The 10,231-nt window shown below is 34.2% G+C and overlaps 1 protein-coding gene across 1 annotated transcript; it reads left to right on the plus strand.

Moving 5' to 3' along the window:
- The first annotated feature begins 791 nt into the window (after positions 1 to 791).
- Positions 792 to 2,385, plus strand: LOC123527627 (GTPase IMAP family member 4-like). The gene is made up of 3 exons (XM_053522713.1): positions 792 to 884; positions 1,350 to 1,673; positions 2,111 to 2,385. The coding sequence occupies exons 1-3, from the start codon at positions 854 to 856 to the stop codon at positions 2,383 to 2,385; spliced, it is 630 nt and encodes a 209-aa protein (XP_053378688.1). The 5' UTR covers positions 792 to 853.
- Positions 2,386 to 10,231: the final 7,846 nt, after the last annotated feature.

Genomic DNA, 10,231 nt, shown 5'->3' on the forward strand with positions numbered 1-10,231 from the left:
TTAACCGATTATTTTTATCTGTCATTATTACAAACATAAAAATTTGGTAAACAGGAACACTATTTCAAAAGTAATAACTTTACAATGGAATCATTTTGAGTACGAACACATTTAGAGTACGGATGAGTACGAACGTAGTGAAAAGCTTTCAATGTTTTATCCAAATTCTTCGCGAAATTAGATAAAAGCATTCCGACTGATACGTACAAAAAGCATTAAGATGATTAATAAAAACAAACAATTGCACAAGTTATACGGAATTCGTACACATTCACGGTTATCAACAACAAAAAAATGAATCGACCCCGTCTTCTAAAAGGGGTGTAAACAAAGGGTGGAGCGAGTACGTACATTTTTGGGGGTAGAGCGTTTGGGTTTGGTAACTGATATAGCAAAACATACTATGGAATTAGATTGCATCTTTTATGCTACAAGAAGAGATTATTATGGAAGAATCAAGACGCAGATACTAGATGTCAACCTGCGCAGAAATACATGTACATCCCTGACAAAGCATTTCAAAAATAAAAATCATGTATTAACAGCACGTGAATTGCCTTGTTTGCACACGATTTTTCTCCCGTTAATACATGGGCGGCTCCAGTAAAAAAAGTAAGACGTTTTTATGCAAGAATACAATGAAAATAATGTTTCAAATATTTTGTGACATGGTATAATAGGTGTGTATAAGATATATTTTCAAGTACACGTTGTATGTAATTACAAAAGGTAAAAAGATAAAGGAGACAAAAAAATAACTAGATTGAAAAAAAGAAGAAAAAAAGGAAAATGGGGAGAACCCATTCCTTTATATCAACACATCTATTTTGTCTGTTTCAGTTTCAGTTTGACAATGGCATATTTCAACGACTCAAAATCATCAGGTAATCATTGTGTTAGTTATATTAGTCAATATCGCATACCACTTCCAGTAAGTAAACAATTATCTAGCAGCGAAAATAAGTCTCACCGTTTTAAATGGATCAGATAGTATCAAAGTGTTTCAATGTACTTCAGTGAGTTAATTTGCAAATGTCCAATACTGTGGAATCATTAATACTCGTGGGGGGCTAATTTTCGTGGATTTCGTGGTTGAGTCAATCCACGAAATTTAATCCCAACGAACAAGTAAAATTCCCATTTATTTTATGTTCAAAAGTTGAAATCCACGAATTCATATCCCCATGAAATTGCCGTTTTGACCAAAACCACGAACTTTCATGCCAACGAAATTAAATGATTTTACAGTAGTTAATTTCATTGAAAGTCAGGAATTATCAATATTATTGATTATAAAAGTACACTGAAATACTGGCAAGCATGTAAGATTCTTTTATTCTATTTTTCAGATGAAGAATTGAGAATATTACTGGTTGGGAAAACAGGAGTTGGTAAAAGTTCAACGGGTAATACATTACTTGGCAAACAAGTATTCGAAACTGCTAAATCGTTGACCTCTGTTACTAGGGAAACGCAGTATGGAGAAGCTGTCCGATTTGGTCGCCGATTAACTGTAGTTGACACTCCAGGGTTTTACGATACTGAACAGAGTAACACAGAAATAGTACGTGAAATTATGAGAATATTTGGCTTTTTGAGTCCTGGAATACATATCCTTATGTATATAATGGATGTTGAAAGGTTTACAGAAGAGTGCAATAAAAAAAGACTTGGTACTTGAAACATTCGGTGAGGGTATAAAGACGAGAATAAACATTGTTATAACACAATTCGATGATCTTGAGGCTGAACATGTTGATACAAAGAAGTATCTTGCTTCAAGTGGCAAGGAATTCTTGCAGTTTTAAAATATGTGCAATAATAGAGTATTCTTTATCAATAACAAAGCTAAAGCAGATGTTCTCGATCAGCAAGTTATATCTCTGATAAAAATTGCCAATGATGTGACGGAAGAACATAGTGGAAAGTGCTTCACAAATTATCATTTGAAACTTGTAAGAGCTTACCTCAGGCAAGAAAGAAAAAGAAAAAAAAATATCCCGAGCAAGACGAATGCGTTTTGAAAGAGCTTGTGTAAACCTTAGGTTGCAAACAGTTGTGGCTTGGCATGAAAAAAAGAATAAACCGGTTCCTATGACATTGCCTAAAGGTTCAGTTCATTTTGTGTTACCAAGAATTCCAAGAAACATTTCACCAGGGGAGGAACAGAAAGCAGAGAGAAGTGGAAAGACCAAGATGAAGCCAGTATCCTTTAGACAAACACCAGTTTCTTATCGCAACAAAGTCATGGAAGCCGTTGAAGAAGACGTCACAAGTATTGATGCATCTAGTCGTTCTGATGACCCTCACAATTTACGAGAAGAGAAGGTAGATAACGAAGAGCGCCTGTCCTATCTAGCAGATGCGTCCTTTAGGGAAACATAAGTTACAACTGGCAATGATCTTATAGAAGATTCAGAAGGAAACGTTCAAGAAAGTAGAAATGCATCTGGTCGGTATACTGACATTAAAAATGCAGTACGGGAGACAAAAGAAGACTGTGTCACAATGAACAAACGCCTGATATAGCTGCTGATCTAGAAACTCAGCTGCTTGAAGAGTGTTTAGAAGGCGGATCAGAAGAAGCTGAGCGTGTTGATATAGATGTTACTTCGGACGATCTACAGAAGATACAAAATAAATCCTTCTTTGACAAATTTGCTGATTTCTTTGTTTCTTTGTTTAATCCGATGATGGATTAATTGTGTTTCATGGATTTGTGTAAATATCTGCTGGACAACCATCACTATGTTGCACTGAATGAATACCACTGAAGGGCTCCTATCTACCCTATCTCGAACGCATGGTGGTGCTAGAGGTAGAAATAAACTTTAGGTTTATATTAACTCCTGCTGACATTTTTTGATTGTTTTGGAAAGTTCGTGTTTATTAACTGCGACGGTAATTAATAGGAAATTTTTCAGTCTCGATATATTTTGTGAATTTTGGGCATTAATGCTACATCAGCAGAAGATATTTGGTTTCTAAGATGCGATCTAAAATGTAATGTAATCTTTAGACCAGAAGTTTTCATATCGTTTCTGTGTATTGCCGGCATTTCCAATACGTTCATTAATATTGTTTATTATTTTATAATATTTGAAACATATTTTTGATATTGTACCATACCTTACCTTACCTTACCTTACCGTACCGTACCGTAATATTGTTTATTATTTTATAATATTTGAAATATATTTTTGATATTGTACCATACCTTACCTTACCGTACCGTACCGTACTGTACTGTACTGTACTGTAAAAACCATACCATACTATAATACACTACACTATACCTTCCACATAGAATATTTCGTTACACTTCTTCTTTCGACCTTATTTGACCCAATCCATCAAGTGATTTCATCTTTAATGCAGCATGCCTCCAGATCGTTCGACAACAAAAAAAAATTTTTTTTTTAGATATGTTGAAATAAATGCTATATTTCTTAAGAAGGCTTTAAAACTTAATTACTGACAAACTTTATGTTACGGAAACACATGAGAATTTGCTGTTTTTACTACTTTTTACGATGAAAATCGAAAAGCGTTCGTCACGCTTTTACTCCAGGTAAACTGTCTCGATTATAAATATCTATATTTTGAGGTCATTATTCACTACTTCAGCTATAGCGCTATTGGTTACAACGACGGAAAAATGTCTTTATTGCCGCGGCAGTCAGGGGTTCGATTCCCGGCGTGGTCATAATTTTTTTCTTGATTTGGAACTTTTAAAATATTTTAGAAACAAAAATTCATATTCTAATGTTCATAATATGACCAAACTTCAATTTGAAAGAAAGATTATTTTTAGCCAAATCTGGAGGCATGCTGCTTTAACGTCAAAGTGTATCAAGAAATTAAAAACTGTTGGATTTTTTAAGTTCTGATGTTGTTTAAACGGTGTTAATTTAGGGAACTCATATACCAGCACTTGACGTACGATTCAAACTAGATTTTGGAAATAATAACGTTCATAATTGTCTCATTAACCAAAAATAAAAAAAAATATGAACAAAACAGAATTAAATAGAGATTTGATTTTTCATCAAACTGTTTAAGTAATCGCAACTGTGTGGTATGAGAACGATACGAATCAACATAAATTACATTAGTTCCGACAGAAAGCTTAACATCTTTTGAATATGGAAACATTCGACGACAGAAGAAAAACGACGCCAGTAAGAAATGTTTTCTTATATTAGGAAACAGTGTAATCTACAACTTTGGCGATTAGAGAAACCTAGTGGGGTACATTTATCTAAATAAAAGATACTACAGGCAGCATGATTTTCCCACTGTACGAAAAAAGGGGAAATTTACAGATGAGCAATGTCTGAAAAACTGAAACTGAAACTGTTTTATTTGATTAAACGCCTATTTTTACGCAAAACATATACAATGGCGTTTTACAAATACATGAAAAATACGACAAAAATTAAGATATTTTAAATGACATATGACATAATTGAGCATAAATATGATTGTGAATAAACTATTCAGTAAGCATTAAAACAAAGGGATCAGATAAGATTAATAAAATATTAGAATATTAAGATACGGTAAGACAGCTGTTTGTTATTAAGTAAGAATAAGTGGGTTATTGCGACATGTCCATAAGTTATGACAAACAACTGTATTTTGTATTTGTTATAATATAGTTCATATTCGAATGTATTTACACAATAAAATCATCCAGCTCACGTTACTTCAATCTCTTAAAAATTACAGTCACAGTCTCTAAAAGAGTGCAAAGTAATGAGTTTTCAACTTCTTTTTGAAAACATCTATTGTGTCTGAGTTCCTTATTTCGAGAGGCAATTCATTCCAGAGTTAAGGTCCAACCGTACCAAAACTTCTGTCGCTGAACGTTTTGCGCTTGTTGAAAGGAACAACGAAACACCCAGGTACGGAATTGGAAGAACGCAAGTTCCTTGTCTGTGTTTGTTTTATAAGAAGTTCAGAAAGATATTCTGGAGAGTTTCCAACTAAACAATTATACATGTAGTTAAGCATTTTGAATGTGATTCTGGCTTTGATTGGTAGCCAGTGAAGGTCATACAGAGCTTGCTTGGAACTGTCATATTTTCTTCGATTTAGGACAAGTTTTGCACACATGTTCTGAATTCGTTGCATTTTGTTTACTTCGCTTTGAGCAATACCATACAGAATAACATTACAATAATCTAAATGGGATATCAACAATGACAGGACAAGGGTTTCGGTAGCCTCTTTGGTAAGATATTTCCGGATATATTTTATTCTGAAGTAGTTGAGCATTGCTGTTCTACACTTTCGTTTTACATGCTCTTTTAGATTCAAGTTTTCATCCAGGAATGCATCTAGATATCGAATAAAGCTCACTGATTTCACTTCATCACCTACAATGCATATTTTGTCAGTTGAACACTTAGAGGGCTGTTGCCTACTATCAAACATGATAAACTCGGTTTTGGAAGTGTTCATTTTGAGCTTATTTTCATTCATCCAGTTGTTGATTGTTTTAGCACATTGTTCAAGTTCTTGTATTGCCTGGGATTCTACTGTTGGAAATGATGGTTTAAAGCGTTTATTAGCAGTGTGGTCATCCGCAAAGCCGTAAACTGACCTCTCATGTCTATTTTAGAAATGAAATCCAAGCTTGAAAAGAAAACAACAACAAATAAACGAAAAAAAAAACAAAACAAAACAACAACAACAACATTTATAATAGCGTGCTTTCCATGAGTTTGCACGACTTTAGTTGGACCTATATTTTTGTCACGGTTTTGTTCGTGGAAAGCATACAAACTAGTTACCTGTACAGCTAAAGAGACTTTAGTTTACACGGGTAAATTTGATTTCATGTTTTAATTGTATAATAAAAAGAAACATATATCTAAATGGCATATTTAATTTATATATATGATTGTTTATACAAACTAATTTAGACACTATAAATAAGTAGACGGGATGAATCAGTACAATTTTTTTAAAAATTCAGTTAGGATCTCAATGATACACATACACCAGTGCTGATCAGAAAAATTAGAAACTTGATTCATAATTAGCTCGACCTTTCGAAGAAAAAGTAGAGCTATTGCACACGCCCCAGCATCGGCGTCGGCATCGGTGTCGCCGTTGGTTAAGGTTTTTGATAAAGTAAAATATCTCTGTGACTATCAAAACTATTGACTTGAAACCTAAAATAGTTGTTAACTATCAAAGTATACACCAGGAAAACAATCCCCATAACTCTGATTTGAATTTTGATGGAGTTGTGCCCCTTTTTGACTTAGAATCTTTGGTTAAAAGTTTTGATAAAGTCAAATTTCTCTGTTACTATCAAAGTTATTGATGTGAAACTTGAAATAGTTATTTACTATCAAAGTTTACACCAGGAGAAACAATCCCCATAACTCTGATTAAATTTTGATAAAGTTATGCCCATTTTTAACTTAGAATTTTTGGTAAAAGTTTTTGATTAAGTGAAATATCTCTGTTACTATCAAAGCTGTTGACTTGAAGCTTATAAAAGTTCTTAACTATAAAAATCTACACATGGAGAAATAAACCCCATAACTCTGATTTGAATTTTGATAGAGTTATACCCCTTTTAACTTAGATTTTTGGTTAACGTTTTATAAAGTTTTTACCGGCAAAGCTCTAATTCAGAGTCAAGCACTAAGAAAAGTCGAGCGAGCTGTCTTACGGACCGCCCTGGTATAATAGATTCTTTCTTTCCTTGGTTACTATGGAAAACAAATTGCAGTTTACAGTAAGGATCAAGGCCAGATAATAAAACAAGTGCGTGCGTGTTTGTTAAATTGCTTGTCTCTTTTGCCATTGCCTATGTCAAATACCTTATTGCTTAGTTTATTTCTTTATTTTATCATGTTTAAAGAGCAAACCTCTAGGCATGTAATGTCAAACAAAAGTACTGTTATATATGGACAAGGACAAAACGGGAATACATGTATCATCAAACAAGTCTCGTTTTTCTCGAGCAAAACTATGATATTGTGTGAAAGTTCGTTTATAAAATAATCCTCGGATTTCAATGTTTAGCCGTCATTTTCTGGTCAAAAGAAAACAGAACAAACAAAAAAGATATTAAAATATTTTCATTTTTAGTTACATGACAACATGAATTCCCAAATATCATAAGCTAACATAACGCTTTTTTTTAAAAAAAGCCGAAATCGCCGAATGCCATTACGCGTTCACTACCTTAAGGAACAACCAGATGTATTGTACAGAGACAACGATCGTAAAATGAATGATCATAAATGATGTTATAAGTAAAATGGTTATGAAAGAACGTCATTATTAAAAATGATCAAAATCACACTAACTATGCCTGATAAAGTTAGCTTAAAGAAAATCAAGGCAATCAAATTGATCCGTAGGCTTGAATATCTTTAAGGCTATACACTAACAATTACCATACCCACAAAAAAGGGACTTTGCAACTGACTGTTGTTGTCTAATTGTTTTACTTCATCCATGCTGTTGTTTTTTCGTTTAACATTTTATCATTTACAAACCCCTACATACAAGTATGTTGGACGTTGGTCTGGGGAAGCTGTGTTCCTGGAGCTTTGTCCCTGTCATCTAATGAATATTAATTAACCTTTACCCTGATAAATATCTAAAATGGACTGGTTCATCATGTCAATTCGGGCAGTACCACTTATAAATCAAAGGGGTGTTTAGCGAAAATGTACTGACTGAATAGCGAACAGTACAGACCAAGATCAGCCTGTACAGCAGAATCACTTGCAACAAGCAGGCTAAAGGTTATCAACGATAATTATTCTGGGCCACTTGAAGCCTTGAAACCGCCCGTTAAAACTCGTATTGGATACTTTATTTCAAATATATAGAAATTCGATCATCGGTACGGGATTTCAATTGTTCGTAGAAGTCGTGAAACGGTTTAATGAAAAATGAATAGAATTTTAAAACGTAAAAAATTGAGTTAATTTGCATATTGTAAAACGCTTTCGGAAGTGCCGTTGACGTATTGATGTCATCACAAAATTTCTTATTTTAGATTATTATGTAATCGACTGCAATATTAAATAACATTTTATTGATGTAAGTGTATGTGATGGATTTTGTGTAATTTATCCTCTTCATATAGATCTACAGAATAATCGTACCAGATGGACAAGACGAGAGATAGCAACCACTACAGTGATATTCAGACATTACCTAGCTCTACATGTCCTGTGTAGAGCACCTATACACGACTACAACATTGTGACGGGTTTCACAGCCACCAGTGAAAAGTTAAGATCTGGTGTTCGCGAGCGAAAAATAATTTGATCTTACATGTAAAACGAACTTTAATTCCCTTTTTATTTCATGTCTTTTCAATGCAGAAAATAATACTTTTGTTATCCACTAGAAAAGGATACTTGAATATACGGATATATACAGTACACGTTTTTGTGTATTGACATCTGCAGTAGCCGGAGGTGGTTGGCGCCCGAACCCGTTAGGACAACCAACATGTCCTGATGCTCTTGGCATATGAAACGTGTCTCGGCAGTTTTGTTGAGTATTGATACAACGTTCGGAAATGTAGAAAGAATGGATGACTGCTACACATTTGAAGGTTAGCTACATATTAGTAAATCTGATAAGGTATGTCACGTATGTTTTACCATTGTATTTGTTTCATTACATTAGTCCTTGCACGTACGTTGTTTTCAAATATTGACCTTGTCTCTGTAGATAAGGCAATTTAGTACTTATTAAGAATGATAAGTTCATGTACGGCATCGACAGATAATTTCCAAAATGAGAACTAAGGAGTGTCAAACATCTGATAGGGAGGTAAACATTAACATGGCTGACTTACAATCAGGATGTTCCACGGGAGCGACTGTATCCTATACCAAATTTATTGTTTATGACAGTTTGTATGGAATGTCTTCAACTATTCACTTTGATGTCTATCGGTTTATCAATTTACTGAACATCTTTCCCAAAGACAGATTTTCTGTCCAACATTTAAAGAAAATATGTTCTAGTCTGTTGCTTGTTTCAGATTTACCTCTTTCCATGAACAGAGGAATTATTTATTCAAAAATATATTAGAGAGACGCTTCTTCGACGAGGCATATCGCAGTCTGAGTTTTATGGAGATTTATTTTATGCACTTACTTATAGCATTCTCGGACGCGTTTTATGTTCAGGCCTTTTTTAAGTTTGTTAACATACTTTCCTCTTAAATTTTTAGATGACGTGATAGATGGAAGACTCCATCACAATTACGTCATAAATCCCATTGTACCCGACATTGTCCCTGTTCAGCTTTTCTTAGTGCAGTCATTGAGCACATACGTTTACTGTTCCATGGATTTCGTTTTATATAATCTCATATAAGCATATGTGTATTTTACAATGTCTTTTTATGGTTAATGTTACCTGTGTATTTATTTTATACTCCTCAGTTTTATGTTTGGCACAGACCATTCCGGGGCTGTGCCAAACTGTCTTTCTTCTTCTGGTATATGTTTGTTACATATGTGTTTAGTTGTATCGTATTCATGCAATGTAGGTATATGATCAGTCGTTGTGCACGTGTAGATATTTATTTGTATCTCTATTGCCATGTAGAGTGGTGTATAGCAGGTTCCGTGTTTCTATGTCCCAAAAGATTTTGGGGCACTTAGATTTGCTCTTGTCAGTCTGTCCGTCTGAATTGTGTCGCGCATATCTCAAAAAGTCATCAAACCTAAGAGAATTGATATTCATTATGTGAATTTGCGTACCTTGTGTTTTAATTAAAATTTCACACACTCAGACCAGAGTTAAATCCTTTTATTAGTCAAAATATGTATACAGTGACAAGAGTATGGACACCCGTGTTCTATTGACACGCATCTAGTCATTTTTTTTTAAAATTTGGCTTTTCCTGTTTAACCTTTGTCCTAGTTTTATTAGCCAGTCGTGTCTTTAACAACAGTATCAGCGCTAAATAAACAACAGCTCCGCAAAGCAGGGCAATGTACGCCCGAGGTTCTAGATCAGAGGAGAAAGAAGTAAAATTAAAAAAAAAACTCTGTGTGGGTGATGTAATGTGGCAGTGGATGGGACACTCCGGACACAAAATACTAAGGTCGTATTTGAACGCTATTTGTAACCTTGACCTTTGACATACCGACCAAGTTAATGCGCTCTGCACATCGTGTCATTGCCACCTATCTACATGTCAATTTCGAAGTCAATACCTTCAATG

This window comes from Mercenaria mercenaria, chromosome 14 (assembly GCF_021730395.1).
Source record: "Mercenaria mercenaria strain notata chromosome 14, MADL_Memer_1, whole genome shotgun sequence".
Lineage (NCBI taxonomy): Eukaryota > Metazoa > Mollusca > Bivalvia > Venerida > Veneridae > Mercenaria > Mercenaria mercenaria.

What these genes read in the sequence shown, in the direction of transcription:
- LOC123527627 (XM_053522713.1), top strand. Translation starts at nt 854, where the DNA reads ATGGCATATTTCAACGACTCAAAATCATCAG. An exon ending in CAACGACTCAAAATCATCAG is followed by an intron (nt 885 to 1,349) that starts GTAATCATTGTG and finishes TCTATTTTTCAG; the next exon opens with ATGAAGAATTGAGAATATTA. An exon ending in GTGCAATAAAAAAAGACTTG is followed by an intron (nt 1,674 to 2,110) that starts GTACTTGAAACA and finishes CATTGCCTAAAG; the next exon opens with GTTCAGTTCATTTTGTGTTA.